The sequence below is a fragment of the Chiloscyllium punctatum genome, chromosome 41 (genome assembly GCF_047496795.1).
Source record: "Chiloscyllium punctatum isolate Juve2018m chromosome 41, sChiPun1.3, whole genome shotgun sequence".
Lineage (NCBI taxonomy): Eukaryota > Metazoa > Chordata > Chondrichthyes > Orectolobiformes > Hemiscylliidae > Chiloscyllium > Chiloscyllium punctatum.
The window spans coordinates 10,002,568-10,023,569 of NC_092779.1; the positions used below are offsets into that span (position 1 = coordinate 10,002,568).

At 40.6% G+C, this 21,002-nt stretch overlaps 1 protein-coding gene across 5 annotated transcripts in view; it reads left to right on the plus strand.

Annotated features, from left to right (window-relative positions):
• relch (RAB11 binding and LisH domain, coiled-coil and HEAT repeat containing) overlaps positions 1–21,002 on the plus strand; it is a 93,655-nt gene that overhangs the window by 33,184 nt on the left and 39,469 nt on the right. For all 5 annotated transcript variants that reach the window (XR_011954994.1, XM_072560342.1, XM_072560343.1 and 2 more), the window contains 5 exons: positions 221–418; positions 1,365–1,456; positions 2,105–2,440; positions 6,322–6,397; positions 8,715–8,810. Coding sequence is in view for 4 of the 5 variants with exons in the window: in XM_072560342.1 (XP_072416443.1) it covers positions 221–418; positions 1,365–1,456; positions 2,105–2,440; positions 6,322–6,397; positions 8,715–8,810 (798 nt within the window). In the remaining variant the exon portion in view is untranslated. The remainder of the gene's footprint in view (positions 1–220; positions 419–1,364; positions 1,457–2,104; positions 2,441–6,321; positions 6,398–8,714; positions 8,811–21,002) is intronic.

The following is a 21,002-nucleotide window of genomic DNA, read 5'->3' on the forward strand; positions in this document are numbered from 1 at the left end:
GATTCATCACCGGTCCTCCATTTTTAAACTTCAATAAAGTAGGACCATGTACATTTTCCTCTGGTTATTGTAGAGTTGTGAGATTAGGTACTAAAAATTTCTATTTTGTCACAAGGCACTTGTGTGTAATCAATATTATACTTTGTAATGCATTTAATTTATGATGATGGAAAAGCTCCCATGGAAAATATTCTTCAGTATTTTTCTTCAACCTGTTTAGGATTTTGAGTTGTGGGATGATGTTGGATTAAACATTCCGAAACCGCCAGACCTGTTGCAGATGTATCGGGAGTATGGCAGCCATGCAACCTCATCAAAAGAAATGAAGGATGTGGCTGTTCAAGCGGAGCCGGGTGACTTGGAAGAGCTCCCAAGCGTCGAAGAACCAGCCACATTACAGCAACTGCAATTAGAAGAGGTGAGAGAAATTTCAACTGAGCAGAACAGTGTCAACGTTTTGAAACTAGTTCACTGTGTGAACAGCTGTGTGACAGTCAAAGTTTAATGCTTCTTACATTTACCATGTTGTTGGGATAGCAGATTAAGGCTTGGAAATACAGTTTAAGCTGGTAGCAATTTAATAAACACTTAAATCAAATGAAACGTTCACCTTTATTTTAGGAAAGGTTTAAAAGTAAATTGTTTCCCTTGTGTCAGTAATTTTCATAAATGTATAAGTATACTCAGTACTACCTTGCATTGTGAAAATGAGAAAATGTTCTTTTGGTAGCCCCACACCTGATGTCTTGTGGGATCAAGCAGATCAGGGTGAGTTCAGGTCCAAGCAGTGCTGTATACTTACCTAGCTGTTTTCACCAAAGGTAGAGGTTTACATTGAACTGTTGGTTCATATTCAGAGATATTACCTGTTCGTTGTAGTCCTATTCATGTACAGCATGGAAACTGATCCATGCTGACCAGCTATCCTAAATTAATCTAATCCAATTTTGCAGCATTTGGCCTATATCTCTCTGAACCCTTCCAATTCATGTACCCGCCCAAATGCCTTTTCATTGTGCCATCCTCCGTCGCTTCCTCCGGTAGCTCATTCCATACACTCACCACCCTCTCCCTGAAAACGTTGACCTGTAGGTCCCTTTTATATCTTTTCCCCCCCTCACCACCTCCATTCTAATTGCTAAATAAGCAACCCAATTACACGTTCTAATTAGGGAATTTCTGTGAAATAAAGTTTTTAAAGTGATTTGGAAGATGCTTACCCTTGAGTTGGTAATGTCCTATTTAAATATTTAGATTAAACTTAAATAATGGATAAAGGTATGCTTAAAATAGCATTACAGAATCTCTGCAAAGCTGTATTAAATTGATTTCTACATGTTAACATAATGTATATTTTTCTCCAGCAAACAAAAATAGTGCAAGAGCTGCAAGATCAACTTCATGTCTTAAACAATGAGAAAATATCCCTTTCATTGCAAATCCGACAGCTTAAGAGGTATGTGAGTTTGTGAAGGAATGTGAAGTCGTCACTTTGTCCAATTTAGCTGAAATTTACCTCTGTCTCCTGTGAACATTTTAAAATTCCAATACAAAAAACTGGATTTAATACAAGAGAACATTTTATCACTCATTTGTTGACCATTCTTTTCACTGTATGCAGGTCTGTAAGTTATCATTGGTGCTTAATCCTAAAAGCTTGCTTCAATTTTAATTGAGAAAGAATTCAAATGTGTTCCATATTAGTCATTCGAAATCGCAGCAGTGCTAATCTGCGGATGGCGTCTACTTAGTCTCCACGTTCAACATTTCTCAAGTCCTTGCCCCTCCACCTAACTCAGTTGGCAAAATGAAACTTCTGATCCAATTTGAACGCAGTTCTTTTCCTGTATTAAAGTTAGCTGAACTCCAATATCTGTTCATGCTAGGATTCAAGAATATGCTTTTGCACAGATCTTGCATAATTATCACTAATGCTTATTACGTTATAGCAGTTTTCATGAAATGTTATTGAGCATGCCAAATTTTGGAAATTGCATATTACGTGGTCACGGTTTTACAACACAGTCAAAGTTTAAAAACTCTTTAACAGAATGTCAAAAATCTTGTATTATGCCGGTAATTGATTTTATTTTAATTCTAACAGTGAAATAGAAACCCTCAAGCGGCAGAGCTTAGCTGCTGTGCCTACCACCACTGATAGCATGGTGCATTCTCCAGCCATGACAGAACAAGTGCCTGAGAATCGACCCGTGGATAGTGGGGAGTACCTGGATATCAGGAGTTTTGAAAGGAATAGCTGTAGCGAAGAGAAGGAGGTCTCCACTACTTACCCAAAAGACACTATCACTGATTCTACCTGTCCTTCTGTCACTTCAGTTACAGCAACAACACTAACGACAAATAACAAGAAAGAAATTGAACCGGCGATAGTTTGTTCTAAGTCAATTCATGAACGTGTACAGTTTGATAAACCAAACAGGTCAGTCTCTGTTGTCAGTGCCAACGGAATAACGTGCAATTGATCTGATTCATAGGAATAATATGCTATGCATCTCTTTTATTTGTTTTGCTTTCATGTATATTAATCTCATCTCCAATTTTGGAAGAAATCTATTTTGACAAGCTGTTAATCTGCTTGTTATGCTTAATCACTGAGCATCTTTTTGGATTACTGTTCACTGTCATCAGGAAAGGACTCTTACAAAATCAGTAAAATACATCAGTAGAAATTTTGAACTACTTGTGAAAACTATCATCATCCATGCTGCGCTTTCTATATTATCAAATTTATCACACATACTTTTCATACTTTTCACACATGTTCATCACAGTTAGAGCAAGTGATTATGTAAACATTTGCTATCCCAGGAACCATAATATGCTGGGTTCTGAATAGATCTGAGCAATTGCAAGCACTTGTCCTATAATCGTCAAATGCTTCAAGTGGGTCAGCAATTTGGTTTCCAGATCTTTGGGATTTGTTATATGCTTCACTACTGAAATTTTTTTTTTGGACAAGGGGTGTGACTGTTGAGCTAAGGGAACAGTGAAAGTTTAATCATACATACTCAGGATATTGCAGTGATGACTATCCACACAAAAGTAATCACCATCCACAGTTTAAAGTTTTCACTTATTCATATTCTGTTGCGAAATCATTACTTGCAAATGGTCAAGTGTCAGTAGTAAATATCACTGAATGTAACACAGCTGAACATTCACAGGGGTGGTGAATTTGGTTTTGCTTTTGTTTGGAGGGGTAAATAGGGAGTAGAATGTTTTTGCTCCCTTGGCTCACTGGTCACACACTTACTGCTGTGTCAGAGCATTAAGGGGTCAAGTCCTATTCCGGTGACTTGAGGACATAATCTAAGTTGGAATTTGCAGCACAGTATTAAAGGTGTGCTACACTGTTAGAGGTGTCACCTTTGAAAATAACAACTGGCCCCTTAAGTCCAATGTAAGAGATTACATGGCATCAATCAAAGAAGGACAATGAACATCTGGTCAAGATTCATCTATCAAACAGTGCCTGAAAGTTGTACGGCCTATCACGCCTGCCCTGCCTCTTCAAACAAGCACCATTACCAAATGCCAATCTCTTGCTTTCTCCCCATATCCTTATACACTATTTCTATCCAAATAATCATCCAATGCCCCTCTTAATTGTCTCAATTGAGCCACCTCCATCACATTTCCAGGCAGTGCATTCTTTACCCTAACTACTCTCTGTGAAAGAGATTTCTTTTTTAACATCACCCTTGCTTCTTAAGCATATGACTTCCAATCTTGTCCTCAAAACTAAAGTTTCTCATTTTGGAACCATTCCTGTAAATCACTTCTGCAGTCTCCAATGAAATCATATCTCTTCTAATAGGTGGTACCCACAACTGTACATAGTACTCCAGCCGAGGTCGAACAAGTGTCTTATTATATGTTTCACTGCTGGTGTACCAGTTGACTGCTGCATTGCTGACATTACAATAGTGATGACCCTCCAAAAATACTTAATTTGCTTAAGGAGCTTCAGGGCATTCCAAGTTTGTGAAAGAATATATAAATCAAGTCCTTTTTTATTTTTCTTTCATCTTTCTGATCATAAGGCTGGAAGATGTCAGAGCTGAAGTCGCCAATCAGCCCATTTGTGTCTGCTCTAATGATCCTCAACTTCATTTTCCTGCCTTTTCTGCATATCCCTTGATTTCTTTGCTTACTCAAAATCTGTCTATCTCAACCTTGAACCATGCAGCCTCTACATCCCTCCATGGTAAAGATTTGCAGATTGGCTACCCTCTGAGTGAAAGAAGTTCATCTCATGTCTTAACTGGGCAGCTTCTTACTCTGGTCTTAGAATCTCCCACGAGAAGAAACAACATCTCCACATCAACCCTGTTGAGCCCTCTCAGGATCTTGTATGTTTGGATTCAGTTGACTACTTCTTAAATACTAATGAGTACAAGCCCATTCTACTTGAATGTCCCTTCATACCCTTGACCAATGTAGTGAACCTTATGATCATTTGTCAACAAGATCCAGTTCAAGAGATACTGATTGTGGCTTGTGTTGATTTTAACATTGTTATATCCCACAGGATTAGAATCCAATGCTGAGAGAGAATTTGGTCTTTTCTAAAATGAGCAAAAAGAAAATTTGGTTGTAGCTACTGAAAGCTAATCCTCTCAGCCCAAGCCATTGCTGCAGTAGTTCCAGACAGTGGCAGCTCAACTTTTCTGAAGTCTGACTGGTAATCTTACCCTCCATTGTAGATTCAGAATTGAGAAAGTTAACTGATGACTCCACAGTGTTCAGTTCCATTTTCTCTAGTTATGAAACGTTCATTGCCTATATTCAACTAAATCTGTACAACATCCTAAGTTGGGCTAATGAATGTTCCTTGCCACTTAAATGTCACATAATGAGCATGACAAAACAGAATTGAACCAACTCCCTTTGACATCGCAATTGCTAATCCATCTGCACCAATAGCCTGAAGGTAACCACAGACATAGCTGGATCAATTTTATAAGTATAAGGCAGAGATTAGAAATTTGGTGTTAAGTATCAGCTCCTGAGTCCTCCAAGCTTGTCCACTGTCTACACTGCACATCTCAGGAGTAGGTAACAAGTCACTTGAGGAGAAAGTGAGGACTGCAGATGCTGGAGATCAGAGCCGAAAATGTGTTGCTGGAAAAGCGCAGCAGGTCAGGCAGCATCCAAGGAGCAGGAGATTCGACGTTTCGGGCACGAGCCCTTCTTTCATGCCCGAAACGGCAATTCTCCTGCTCCTTGGATGCTGCCTGACCTGCTACGCTTTTCCAGCAACACGTTTTCAACAAGTCACTTGACACCAGGTTATGGTCCAGCAAGTTTATTTGAAATCGCAAGCTTTTGAGACGCTACCTCTTCATCAGCTGACTTCACCAGATGTAGGAGTAGCAGTATGAAAGCTTGTGATTTCAAATAAACCTGTTGGACTATAACCTGGCATCATGTGACTTCTGACCATATCCACCTCAGTCCAACACCAGCACGTCAACATCAATTCAGGAGTGTGATGGAATATTCTTTACATATTTGCATGAGTGCAATTCCAACACCCCTCATGAAGTTCAGCCCCACCCAAGATGAAGAAGCCAGCTTGAACATTGCCCACTATACCTCCATATTCCCCAGCACTGCTCCATGTGTACTATCAGCGAGATGCACAATGCAACAACTCGCCAAAGCTTCAACAGTGCCTCTCAAACCCAGAATCTCTACTCCCTGATGGAATAAAGACACCACCACCTCCAACTTCAGCTCTGAATCTCACGTCAACTAGTGCGTTATTGCTATTCCTTTTTACTGAAACACGATCCTGAAGCTCCCTATCTAAAAACGGAGTTTCCCTTCACCACATGACTGCAGCAATTCCCGGAAGGCCATTCGCCACCACATTCCGGCAATTAGAAATAAATTATTAATGTTGATGCTGTGACATATCCCATGAATTAATTTTTAAAATGTCAGTGAACATCATGAATCTTGGATGATGTGGGCTTATAGTAAATTTTTCAATGTGGTACAACATGATTTTTCCTCTTCGCTAGTGGAATGAAGACCATCTGAAACAAAGAATTAAGTAGATTTTTCATTGGAAGTTACTTGGCTCTATCTCACATCCTGAGCTCGATGATCGTGACTACTGTTTAACTGTAACATTAATTACAAGTTTTTACACTTGGGATGAGCAAAGAGCAAGGTGAGATGTACCCAAGAATAGCTGACCATTAAACTGTTTATGATGGGTTTTATTAAGCCTATTGTAATTGTACACGGTAAAAGTTCCAATTCTAAACTTTTGTTCGATACTTTTTACAGGACGTTATCACCTGCATTTCATCAAGCATTGATGTCCTTTTGCCGTATGGCAACTGACAGTCGCTTGGGCGCAGAGGTAAGCTCTTGATCCAAAATTTGCGCATTTATGCAGACCTAAAGCATGTTCTCTGGAATCTTTAGAATCAGATCCCTGTATAATATGTTAAATATAGTAGCCGTCATGTGAATCGTAATTTCTGCAGCTTGCTGTTTGTGAGACTGTCCTATACCATTCCACTCCTACTGTTCACTTGTCAGTTCAGAGTTGGGTGACGGATGCTAAATGCCTCTATTTTTCTATTATTGATAGTTAATGATTTGTGGTAGCTTTTAGTTGGAGATTGGAGGCATCCAGTTTTCAGGAGAGAGCCTTATATTTGATGCAGCCACAATAAAAATACACTGTCCTTTGAAGGATAATAACTTCAAACCAGTGAACAAAGTGAATACTTGCATGGAAGGTGGGTTCCATTTTTCACTTCCTGTTTATACGTGGCATGATGGCTCAGTGGTTAGCAGTGTTGCCTCACAGCACTAGAGGCCTGGGTTAGATTCCAGCCTTGGGCGACTGTCTGGGTGGTGCTTGCACATTCCTTTCGTGTCTGCGTGGTTTCCACTGGGTGTCCCAGTTTCCTTCCACAGTCCAATAATGTGCAGATTAGATGGATTGGCCATTCCAAAATACCCATAGTGTCCAGACATATACAGACTAAGTGGATTACAATATAGAATAGTACAGCACAGTACAGGCCCTTCGGCCCACGATGTTGTGCCGAACACTTACCTTAATCTAAAATTAACCTAACCTCTACACCCCTCCAATTTACTGCCATCCATGTGCTTGTCTAGCAATCGCTCAAATGTCCCTAATATCTCTGACTCTACTACCACCACTGGCAGTGCATTCCGTGCACCCACCACTTTCTGCGTAAAGAACCTACCTCTGACATCTCCCCTATAGCTTCCTCCAGTCACCTTAAAATTATGACCCCTCATGACAGCCATTCCTGCCCTGGGGAAAATCTCTGGCTATCTACTCTATCTATACCTCTCAGTACCTTATACGCCTCTATCAAGTCATCTCTCTTCCTCCTCTCCAGTGTGAAAAGCCCAAACTCGCTCAACCTCTGTTCATAAGTCAAGCCCTCCAGTCCAGGCAGCATCCTTGTAAATCTCCTCTGCACCCTCTCTAAAGCATCTACACTCTTCCTATAATGAGGCAACCAGGACTGAATACAGTATTCCAAGTGTGGTCTAACTAGGGTTTTATAAAGCTACAGCAAATCCTCACGGCTCTTGAACTCAATCCCCCTGTTAACGAAAGCCAAAACACCATACGCTTTCTTAACAACCCTATCAACTTGGGTGGTAAGTTTGAGGGATCAATGTATGTGGACCCCAAGATCCCGCTGCTCCTCCACACTGCCAAGAATCCCGTCTTTAACCCTGTATTCAGCATTCAAATTCGACTTTCCAAAATGAGTCACTTCGCATTTATCCAGGTTGAACTCCATCTGCCGTTTCTCAGCTCAGCTCTGCATCCTGTCAATGTCATTTGATAGTGATAAATGTGGGATTCTGGAATGGTCGGGGGGGGGGGGGCTGGGGCTGGGTCTGGGTCTGGATCTGGATGGGATCCTCTTTAGAGGATTGGTGAGATTCGATGGGCTGTATGGCCTCTTTCCACACTGCAGGGATTCTGTGATCTTCTTTATTTTCCAATTATGCATTGAATGCCTGTTGTACAGCTAAGAAACCGGCAAGGATCTCAGAATTTTGGTTAGCATGTTCTGTACATAGATCAGTGCAGCACTTGCTGACCCTATCTTGCATGTTTACTCCCATTTCAAAGCAAAATGTGAGCAAGAAGGATAAGAAGGTTTTCAGAGAACATTTACCCAGTACTTTCCCAATGAAAGCTGTGTTCTTGTCCTTGTTCACAGTTTCACAAGGAAAAATGATGTACATGGTTTGAGACCTCTACCCTCGAATGACAAGGTAGCTTCCAAACCTGGACAGAGCACTTTGAAGTATGGATGAATTTGCTATTAATGGAGAAAATTTAATTTGTGAAACTGAGGAGACATTGGACATGTTGAACTAGTTAGTAAGACATGAGGAGCCCTTGCACTTGCACCTGAGTACAGTAATGGATAGACAATCTTAAAGGTCCATGGGTGCTTTATTGAAAAGATAATTCCACCGCTCTTGATTGGTGAAGCTGGTCAGTTAGTGATATCATAGTGGTGACACCATCATTTCAGAAAATTATGACTCTGACCATGTGTTTTTATTTTCAATTTTATTTTGCCAATTTGCAATGAAAGCACAATTTCAAACAACAGATCTGTGCAAAGAGTTGCGTAAGTAAAGTTTATTTACCTTTTGTCCAGGTTTCTCGAATCGCAGATAGTGAACAATGTGTAATGCTGATGTTGGGACGATGTCTACCACACATAGTGCCGAACGTGCTGTTAGCGAAGCGAGAAGTAAGAGAAAAGAATTATTTTGTTATAAGTACAGTTACAAAGATTTTATCATGCTTTCGTTTTGTCTCTTACAATTTGATTAACATCACTCCTGTTCTGTATTCTGGTGCAAGCCTGTGTTATAAACTTACTCTTGTACTTGCATTTCTGATCCTAGAAAATGGTTATACATCTCTGTCAGGTGAGTTAAGAAGACCTCAAGGTATCCAACAGACTTCCTCCATTATTGCTGCTACAGTTTTTATATTTTTTTGCTGCAGCTTTGATGAATTAAAAGCCTCAGGTTAATCCATTTAATTCTATTAATATCCTAATGGTCATTTCACTAAGTGTTTTGCCTTTTTAAAGAGTAGATTTCTTTAACTCCTAAAACTCTAACTTTAGTGTGAGGCTGACTGTGAGGAAGCTAATGCAGTTAGTGTCAACCTTGCATCATTTACAGTGTGGATTTTGGTTATTTCAAACAGAATTCACTGAAATTGTTAACAATGTTGGGAGTAAAACCTCTTATAGTGTTTTCTTGTAGGTTTTTTAAATTCACTCATGGGATCTCAGTGTCCCTGGCTAGATCAGCATTTATTGCCCATCCCTAATTGTCCAGTGGGCAGTTATGAGTCAACCGCATTGCTATGGATCTGGAGTCATGTGTCAGCTAGACCAGTTAAGGATGACCATTTCCTTCCCTGAATTGACAATGGTTTCATGGTCATCATTAAATTCTTAGTTCAAGATTCCTTATTGAATTCATAATTTGATTCTCAGTAACCAGAATGTTAGCTGAGTTTATGGATTTGCAGTCTAGTGATAATACCACTGGGCCATTGCCTCCCCTTTTGCTGTTGAAGAGGAAAAATTTAATCTCATTTGATTTATTTCAAACGGTATTTTTGTGTTACTTTTCCTGTCCAGCCCCCAGCACTGTCTCTGTGGCCTTGCCACCAGATACATCACCCTTTCATGCACTCTTAACAAACAATGGACAGATAACAGCAGTGTCCTCTTCAAGCTGAATCTCTGACCCCATTATCCTACACCTCTGCTTCAAAGCCTTCATTCCATGGGATTGTTCAGGATGAAGGTGTCAAGTTCAGAGACAGCCAAGGGCCTTATTTTGAGAGTTGAAGAAGGATCTTGGGGTTAGTTTTGCACTCTGGAATACATTTTTGAGGTAAACTATAATCCTATTAGGGTCCAGGCGAACCAATGCTGATGCACACCCTGAAATTGTTAGCATGTGGCTCTATTGTTAAAAGGCCTAAATCTTGTGTTTCGAAGCATGCTTCTTTTTCTCTAGCTAGTCTCTTTGTTTTACGTGTTCAGCCTGAGCAACAAATTTGGGGATAAAGTCTTGCATCTCTTTGAAGCTGGAGTAGATTAACCAATAGTTATCTAAATAGCTGGGTTGTTTTTTCAAGTTTCCCTAGGAATTGGAGTGTTGACATTTATAAACCGCTGATAACAACTTTTCCACAAGTGTTCCCTCATGTGCGGCTGTGCTTTATTAAGATAAACATGGAAACAAAGTAAAGTTGGCACATGCTTGGCATGCAACAGGATATATGTAGTGTGGTGACTGTAGCAACCAACCCTAATTTCCCAGGATAACCAGGGGGCTAAGCAAATTGAGGAAAGAATGAAGCAACCGCAGAGGACAAATTAATGTTTTGCCTCCATTCATGGAGAATAATTTTACAGCGAGAATGAAAGCATTTACGATGAGGTGGAGCAATTAGCAGGTTAAGCACAGTCAAGGTTGTGGCCATGGAAGGGAGAGGGAGGAAGGAAGGACAGCAAGATCTCAAAAACAGCAGTGTAATAATGACTAATGAGTTTTGAATGATATAATGGTGGGTTTTTTCTGTTATTTTATTTCTTTGAATGGCTTCATTTATTTTCTAATCAACCTGTTCAGAGATTTTATTGCACACCTCCTGGAGTAGATGGGTCTTGAAACGAGGTTTCCTGGCTCATAGACAGGGACACTAGCACTGCTTAAAAGAGCCTTACCATATTGGTGGTTTTAAAGTATAAAAGGCTTTGGACTTAGATGGTATGGCTTATAGCTTGCTGAGGATCATTAAATTGAAGAGGATATAACCACAATGTTCTTAGATATGAAAGTTGTACCAGAGGACAGGAGGGGCATGGCATGGGGGGGTAAAGCAAGCAATAATAGACCTACTAGTCTGACACCAACAGTGTCTAATCTTTGGAACCAATCTGCAAGTTAAAACCAATGCTTATAAAGAAAGAACTAAATGAATTGTGATCTGATACCAAAAACTTGTTAAATAGTACACTGGGTCTGGTAATCTGGATAGTGCTCTTCGAGAAAATAATGCAATGGACTGTTAAAAGGTATGCAATAGGCCACGTATGCATTTTCAAAAGGCATTTGATATTTTGCCAAATGAGAGCCTTGTTGATGAAATTCAAGTATTTGATTTGAAAGGAAACGTTGCAGTATAGGAAGTTGAAAGAGCAAACATATTGGTGGTTAATAGATTTTTTTTGGAACAGAGGAATTTTAACAACAAAGTCCCACAGCAGTCCATTATTTGTATTGATTGTGCAAATGATCTGTTGTTACAGGGCATCAATGGAAATTGTAGATGACAAAAGGAATGTTGGGATTAATGGAAGTGGACAGTTAACAGAAAAGTGCTTGTATCTGGACCAAATCGGGTCAGGTTCAATGTGGGGAATTGTGAGCTACTGTGCTTGTTTGAGTGAGTGATGGCAAATTAAATATGAATTATGCACTAAATGGTAAATTCTTGCGTAGAGACATTTTGCATGAAGTTGAATAGTGCACCAATTGACATTTCTGCAGTATGCGCAGTCTGCTCTGACTATACTGTGGTCACGTGGGTTTATTGGCACTGATCTTGTACCATAAATTGCCTGTAAGTACAAGTTGAGTACCTCCACAGTTAGGTCAGCACTCTGCTCCTGCCAATGATTTTAAGTACTTTGCAAATGCAAAAGTCTAGTCAGTTGCTGGTGCTTGTATTAATTACCTGAAAGACTTGTGTGATACCACAACTTGCTGCCTCTTGTGAATTCACAACAGGAATAATCACATCTCGTTAACCACACCATGAGCATAATAAATACCAGAAATGCACGTGACCATGTGTCAGTATGGATTGCTGAGCAAAACTGGCATTGCCATGTGTGACAGACCCGACAGTTGCCTGAGGCAGGAATTGAACCTGAGACCCTGGTGCTGTGAAGTAGCAGTGCTAACCACTGAGCCACTGTGCCGCCCTAACAGAAACCGATAAAAATCTAACAGGATCAAACCAAGTAAATGTAGGAAGTTTGTTCCCAATGACCGGAAAGTCAGAACTATGGGTAATCATTTTAGGATACATGTAGACCATTTATGACTGAAATGGAAAGCAGTTTATTCACCCAGAGAATGGTGAGCCTGTGGTCTGCTCTGCCACAGAAAGTCACGTAAACATTGCATGTTTTCAAGAAGGTGTTTGATATAATTCTAGGGGCGAAAGGGATCAAAAGGTACAGGGAGAAGGTGGGAACAGAGAGCTGAGTTGGATGATTAGCCATGATCATTATTAAATGGTGTGAGACAAAGAAATTGCAGGTGCTGGAATCCAAAATAGACAGGCAGGAGGCTGGAAGAACACAGCAAGCCAGTCCTGAAGAAGTGTTGCACCTGAAATGTCGAGTTCTCCACCTCCTGCTGCTGCCTGGCTTGCTGTGGTCATTCAGCCTCCTGCCTGTCCATTCCAAATGGTGTAGCAGCCTCAAAGGGATGAATGGCCTGCTCTTGCACCTAAAGACTAGATTGTGGATTGTTGAAAAAAAAATGTGGCTACACGGTTACCATTAGACCAGCTTTTTAACATAGATTATTGTTGAAATCAAATTTCACTTTTTTTTTCCCCCATTAGTGAGATTCAAATCCATGTCCCCAGATCACTTGCCTAGGGCTCTACAGTACTAGTCTAGGGGCAGTAATGTCACTCATAACTAGCAATTAATGGTCAATCTACATCAGTTGCATTGGAAGTTGTCTTGGCTGGGATGTTTGGGTAAGGTTAAGGATTGGTGTAGAGTGTTGCAGAGGGAAAGATCATTTTGGGACATTAGAAAGAAAAAATTGGTGGCATCACACTGGAACTATCGTTGAAAGAAGTGTGAAGGGTAAAGCCAAATTACTGAAATCAATATTGCGAGAGAAGATCATTTACTTGGAGAGGCATAGATTCATCTGAGATAATCAGCACAAATTTGTTAAGGGAAGTTTGTGTCTTACTAACTTCTATTTTTTTGAAGAAATAACAAGGAGTTACAGTGGATGTTATCAAGGTGGATATTATGCCTTTGACTTTGTCAGATGATTGTTAAGAAAAATTAAAGAACATGAGATAAAAAGGAATGTGGCAACCTTAATCCAAAATTGCTTCAGTGACAGGAAACAGGATAAATGTGAACGGATCTGTTGTGGTTTCTTTTTTGCAAATGGATGATGAGTTTGGTGTTCAGTTTTGGGTCCCTCGCTGTTTGTGATACATAATGAAGATTTAGACTTAAATGTGGAAGGCATGATTGGGAAATATGCAAACAATCCAAGAATTGGTAATCTTACTGATAATCAAGAGAGTGGCTGTTCGGTCTGGAATACATCAATAATTTGATCGAGTAGGTGGGAAAGTGATAGATGGAACTTAATCTGAAGAAATGTGAAACAATGCATTTAATGAGTGCAAACAATCCACTATAAATGGGAGGATGTTGGGAGGGGTGAAGGAAATGAGAGCTCACGGAGTGCATGCCAACAGGCCCCGAGAGGTGTTGGGGGCAGACAGATAGTGAAAAAGAAGATATTTGGGATGATTCCCTTCATTGGGCAAAGTATTGAATACAAGAGCAGGGACGTAATGCTGGAACTCTGAGGCCTCAGCTGATGTTTTGTGTACAGTTCTGGTTATGACATTACAGGAAGAACATAATTGTTTTGGAGGTAGTACAGAGGAGGTTTACAACAATGTTGCTGGAACTTGAAAATTACAAGGAAAGACTAGATAGGTTAGTTTTTTTTCTTGAGAACAGCGGAAGCTGAGGTGAACAAAATAATGAAGGGCTTCAATAAAGGGGGGGGCATGTACATCCTTTGCCTCAAGCAGAGGAGGTATGTTACTTGGGACCACAGGTATAAGATTACAGTAAAAGGATTACCTTTTTAACCAATAAGGTGGTCTTGAATTTGCTGCCCAGTTCAGTGGTTGTGGTGGAAACCCCCAACTCCTTAAGAGGAGCTTGGATCTGCACCTGAAATGCTGTGGCCTGCTCTAGACAGGTGCTGGAAAGTAGGATTAGAATGGGCAGTTTGTTCAGCCAGCACAAACATGATGGGATGAATGGCCTCTTTCTATGCTGTAACCTTTAGACGGTAAATGATCTGTTGTATATGGATGCAGGTGGGGTTGAAGATGAGGGCGAGGAATACCAAAGTCATAGTAAGTTCATCCAAACCTGGTCTATTCATCTTTGATACCTGTAATTGCTGTTTTGAAGTTTACCACTAGATGGCATCAATATTTATTGTTTTGGCTGGTGTTTACATGTGCTTTATCTGTAAATAAACCCCAGTTATTGGGATAACTTCACCATTACTACATAATACCTAAAAGTTCACATCACCAAATCACCTATTTTAAAAGGAAAGTAGGAGAAGTAATTCTCAGTTGCAGAATGTTGAAACACTAAGTTGAGTGTTATTAACATTCAGGTGCAAGTTGCCAGGCATCTGTTGGCAAATTTCAGGAAGGATAATGTTCATTTACATTGTCTTCGTAGTTGGTCAGAATGGTGGTGAGTGGATGAGTCCTTAATACCCCTGATTGAATGGAGTTGGGATTGCAAAATAGATGCTTTGCATCTGTTCCCTGTAATACTATATGCTATTTCTGCACCTAAACTACTTGGCGATTAATCAAAATCACACTCTTTCATTTTACATGTTTTGTACAACATTTTAATTTTATTTTTGAGTTCCCCATGATGTGACTTCATTTACACCTCCTCCCTACCTCTTGTAAAGATGTATCCCATATTCCCAGTTCCTCTGCCTCCGCAGCATCTGCTCCCAGGAGGACCAGTTCCACCACAAAACACACTAGATAGCCTCCTTCTTTCAAGACCGCAATTTCCCCTCCCATGTGGTTGATGATACCTGCCAGTGCGTCTCATCCACTTCCCCTACCCCTGCCCTCGAACCCCCACCCCTCCAAGCACAACATGGACAGAATCCCCTGGTCCTCACCTTCCACCCCACCAACCTCCGTATATATCGCATCATCCTCTGCCATTTTCACCACCTACAAACAGACCCCACTACCAGGGATATATTTCCCTCTGCACTCCTATCTGCTTTCCGTGACTACCTCATCAGGTCCACTCCCCCAACAACCCAACCTCCCCTCCCGGCACCTTCCCCTGCCACTGCAGGAATTGCAAAACCTGTGCCCACAACTTCCCCCTCACCTCCATCCGAAGCCCCAAAGGAGCCTTCCACATCCATCAAAGTTTCACCTGCACTTTCACAAATGTCATTTACTGTATCCGCTGTGGTCTCCTCTACCTTGGGGAGACAGGATGCCTACTTGCAGAGCGTTTCAGAAAACATCTTCAGGACACCTGCACCAACCAACCCCACAGTCCTGTGGCTGAACACTTCAACTCCTTCTCCCATTCCACCGCAGACATGTAGGTCCTGGGCCGCCTCCATCACCACTCCCTCACCACCCAACGCCTGGAGGAAGAATGGTCTACTTGCCACCTTGGGACCTTCCAACCCCACGGTATTAATGTGGATTTTGCCAGTTTCCTCATTTCCCCTCTTTCCTCCCCCCCCCCCCCCCCCCCACCTAATCCCAGTTCCAGCCTTCCAGCTCAGCACTGCTGTCCCACCTGTCCATCTTCCTTCCCATCTATTCATTCCACCCTCCCCTCCGACCTACCACTTTACCACCACCTCCATCCACTATTGTGCACTCAGCTACCTTCCTCCGAGCCCTTACCCCCATTTATCTCTCCAGCCCCAAGTCTCCCAGCCTCATTCCTGTCGAAGGGCCTTTGCCTAAACGTCGATTTTCCTGCTCCTCAGATGCTGCCTGATGTGTGCTTTTCCAGCACCAAACCCGTGACTTCATTTGGCTTGAACTACAGCAAACCATATCCGTCCTTTGTAGATTGTAGTGGTTACTTCGTAAGAAAGGAACTAACTCTGCAATCTTCCCCATTTGATTTTCCATCACTTCATCTTATTCAGAAGGTGTTATTCGCCAGTTCAGTTAATGGTCCTGGAAAAGCTTATTTTAGGATTCCCTGTTAGTCTGTCACCTAATGATGAGCCAGACCTCCTTTTGTCTCCTTTAACCATGTTGTGTTTACGGCATTGCCTTCAGTTGCAGTACCCTTCAAATTCTAAAAACAGCAATTGTTTCCCCTCTGTATCTTCTCCTTTTTCATTAAGAGCAGTTTGTGTAATTGGTCCATTTTAATCCGATCTTTTCATTGCCCTAACCGTTCTTGTTGCTCGATTTTGCTGCTCTTCAACAGCTGCAGTAACCAAGACTGTACATGGTATTCTAATTGATGTTTCATCAGCAATTTACAAAGCTTCAGGATTACCTCACAACAAGGGGTCTATATTGACCTTTAGATACATATCCCATCATCTGATTTACTTTAGTCATTTTCACCGTGCATTATTATGGTAACTTTTGATTACTGTCAATTAAATAGATCCAAGCACCTGTTTTCCCTCTGATTTTTACAGGCCTATGTTGTTTTGTCTCCATGTCAAGCACTCCTAAATTTCTACATTGAATTCAATCTACCAACAATCTAGAAAATTTGAGTCAAATCCCTCCAGTAGCTTAAGGTTCTTACTTTTGATAAAATTGGCTGAAAGATCTATTTCTCACAATAAAATAAGTCAAGCTTCAACGTGACTGTTGGGAAATGTAACTGTAAAATTGGAATTTTGATCATTCTGTGTGATACAGATCCTACTGCAGTGTACATGTTGGATCAAGTTGAAGTGACAACTTTAAATTGAATAGAAATAAAAAATAGACAATTGAGATAATGAACAGAAAATGAAGGCTAGGAAAAGGAAAAACAAGACAATTAATTTTACGTAGTTATTTTTAAGAATTTGTAATTAATTTGAATTCACTTGAGATTCACACTGAGTTTGTTTTCAGCTCCTTCATTATATTGCTGCCTTATACTCTCAAGGTATTTTGTCTCTCACTAATGATCCTGATGATGTTCGGCAGTTGAACCAAAATTAATAGAATGAGCACACGGGGTTGAATTGTGTCCTAGGAATTTAACTTCAATAACCGCAAAGTATAAACCAGAAATGCATCGTATCAAAGGCGAGATCTAAAACGAAAGGAGAGATGAATCTTTCAGATTTATTCTGGACATTCAGGTCTATTTGCATTATGAAATTAGGAGCTTGGGGTGTGGGGCTGACTGGTTGCTGGGAAGAAGGGGCTATGAGAGAAAATGGAACTGGGTGGGGGGGACATCAAACTAAACGGTGGAGCTTAATGGTGAAACCAGGGGTGGAAAGAATGACTGATGCATGCGTTTGAGACCAGACTGGAGGTAGGAAATGAGATTCAAGGACAGTTTCTCTAAAAGGTGAGAAATATAGCCAATACCCCTCGGGGTGATATTGGCTATATTTTCACAAACCTCGCTGTGACACAAAAAAGGGATCACTGGCAGCCTCTAGTCTGGACCAGGAAAGGGTCACGCCAATCAGGTCAGGGAAGGTACTGCAGTAAACAGCATTATCAGCAAATCCTGAGAGGCTCAATGAGATTTCTGGTCCTGATAACCTCATAGCATTGAACTGAAATGGACAGTTTTAAATTGGACTGCTTGTACCGTCTTTGAAAATGTGTAGGTGGAGCATGAGAATGTTCTAAGGTATAGAGTCATAAGTTGTAGATCACAGAAACAGACCCTTTGGTCCAACCTGTCCATGCCGACCAGATATGCTAAAATAATCTAGTCCAGTTTGCCCGCATTTGGCCCATATCCCTCTAAACCCTTCCTATTCATGTGCCCATCTAGATGCCTTTTAAATATTGTAATTGTACCAGCGTCCACCATCTTCTCTGGCAGTTCATTTCAGATACGGACCAACCTATGAGTGAAAAAGTTGTCCTTCAGTCTCTTAAATCTTTCCCCTCTCATCTTAAACCTATGTCGTCTAGTTTAGGACTCCCCTACCCTGGGAAAAAGACCTTGACTATTCACCCTATCATACCCATCGTAGGTTTATAAACCTCTATAAAAAGTCATCTTTCAGCCTCCGATGCTCCAGGGAAAATAGCCCCGGCCTATAACTCTCTCTCTCTCGCTCAAACATGTCAACACCGGTAGCATCCTTGTCAATCTCTTCTGCACTCTTTTTCAAACTAAACAACATCCTTCGCATAGCATGGAGACCAGAATTGAATGTGGTATTCCAAAAGTAGTGTAATTAATATCTCTTGTATAGCCATTACATGACATCCCAACTCATGTGCTCAAAGCATTGACTAATTAAGGAAAGCATACCAAATGCTGCCTTCACTACCCTGTCTACCTGTGACTCCACTTTCAAGGAGTTATGAACTTGCACCCCAAGATGTCTTTGTTCAGAAATACTCCCCGGGAGCCTACCATTAAATGTACAAGTCTTGCCATAATTTGCCTTACCAAAGTTGTTTTGTATTTTAGGAAAATTGCAGTTTGTAGTTATGATTGTATAAGGAAGAGGAGTCAAATGCAACATTCCATCTTGTCTCCTCAAATTACTGCAGATAATACCCTGCAACTCCTCTTCCAAGCACAAATGAGTGTTAGGCTAATGTCAGCTTAAAACCCCCAGTCTTTGTGACTGTTTGTGAAAACCTAAATTAATTTGAGAAAACCTGCAATAGAAGAAATAAAGAATAATGTATTTTATGTTATGTTTGGACAAAACACATACCTGTAACCTTGTGGCAGATTCTTGGACCGGTGACTGACTTTAATGGAAGAGCTTATCAAATTTGATCAGCCGATTGAATCATTGCCAAATCTTGTGTACTGAAACTACAGTGCACATTAAAAACAGTTGAGTCGAGCATGAATTTAAATTCTTATACAACTTGGGCAGCTTTTTATCAGTTTATCCTGAATTAGCATTTGCTGATCTTGTTTTAATGAATGGGCAATTTTATTTTAATTTCAATATACTAATGATTATTAATGCTGCTTAAGGTTCTACCATTTAGACTGATTGACCTGATCTGAATAAGTTGAGTTCAGTGAAAGGCAGGTATTATTAAATACAAAACACATTGTAAAGGCTTAATGGAATAATGACCTTTATCTGGGTGCTAGTATCCAAAAGAATGGAAATGGTGTTTGTTATTTCAAGCTCTGAGCAGACCACAATTAGAGCAAGGGATTCAGTTCTGGGCATTCTGTCAAGAGAGGCTTTATTGACCTTGGTACTCAGATTCATCAGAATGATAGAGTTATATAGCATGGAAACAGACCCTTCAGTCCAACTCGTCCACGCCAACCAGATTATCCTAAAGTGATCGAGTCCCATTTGCCAGCATTTGGCCCATATCCCTCTTGAATCCTTCCTATTAATGTACCCCTCCAGATGCCTTTTTAAATGCTATAATTGTACCAGCCTCCACCACTTCCTCCAGCAGCTCTCCCACACACGCCCCACCCTCTGCATGAAAAGGCTACATCATCTTATACCTTTGTAAATCTTTCCTCTTTCACATTAGACCTATGTCCTCTAGTTTTGGTCTCTCCTACCTGGGAAAAAGACTTGGGCTATTCACTCTGTCCGTGCCCCTCTAAAGAGTCACCCTTCAGCCTCCAACACCGCAAGGAAACAGCTCCAACCTATTCATCTTCCTATAACTCCACCTCCAACCTCAGCAACATCTTTAACTTTTTTAACTGGGTGAAGTGAGTTGAATTGAGGCCAGGTTTGTAGTCTAGTCTTCTACCCTAGCATTTAGAAGATTCAGTGTCAAACTAGTTGAAGTATTTAGCATTTAAGAGATTTCTTTTGATTAAGAGCAACAATTTCCTCAGGTAGGACAGTCCAGAACAAGGAGCAGAGATGTTAGAGTTTGGCCACTTGGGGCAACATTGGGAAGTGATTCTTCAAACAAAGTATTATGGAAATCTCTAGCTTTCTCTCCTTCACACGAAACCCACTCCTTCCACCTATGCTGCCCCAAAACATTGGTGTGATTAGAAAAGTCAATTGAGAATTTCAGAGCTGACCAGAATTATCAGGATATGATGTTTTTCTTTAATGCATGGGACAAAGGTGTCACTGGCCAGCATTTATTGTCCATGAGCCTTCAGTAGATAAGAGTAAAATTGCAGATCAGGCCTTACCTGTAATGTTGGACACATTCTGTTGATAAATGGTCTCCACTGGTTTCTAGTCCAGTGTTCTTCCTAAAGTCTCTCAACGAGGAATTAAAGATGTGAAAAAGTGGAGTATGTAAAGTTTTGTCCACTGGCGTTCAGCATCTAGTTAAATGTTGTCTTTTTTTTTTGCTCCAGGCCTACACTTCAGCTGTTTTATAATGAGCTGTTTTGGGTTTTTGTTTTGCTTAAGAATTCTGCATTAATTTTTTTTAACCTCCACTGAGCATGTGCTATAACATGAGTTTTGTATAAAACTGTATATGTAATGTGGTAGCTAAAACTGGAAATGTAAGTGTACCATTTTGATTTTATTTAATCTACATTCAAAGGCTACCTATGTGAACTTTATTTTTAACAAGTAGTTTGTTTTATGAATCTTTCAAACTTTATCACTTTTAAGCATGAAGCTACATAGCCACCTTAAACTGAACCCTGGTTATGATATCTGTGTTTTGTCAAACATATATGATCTTAATCACCGGTAAATGCCTTTCACTTTTCAAGTTTTATCCAGAATACTGTCCAGCTATCGTGCCCAAACTCTGGAATTTTCTTTGGGCCTTTTCTGGTTTGATATCTTCACTCATTGAAGTATAGAAGTCTTACTACAGTTAAGCAGTGCATTGATGAGACCACACCTGTAGTAGTGTGCGTTGGCTTGGCTCTGAGAGGGAGTGCACCGAAGAGACTGATTTC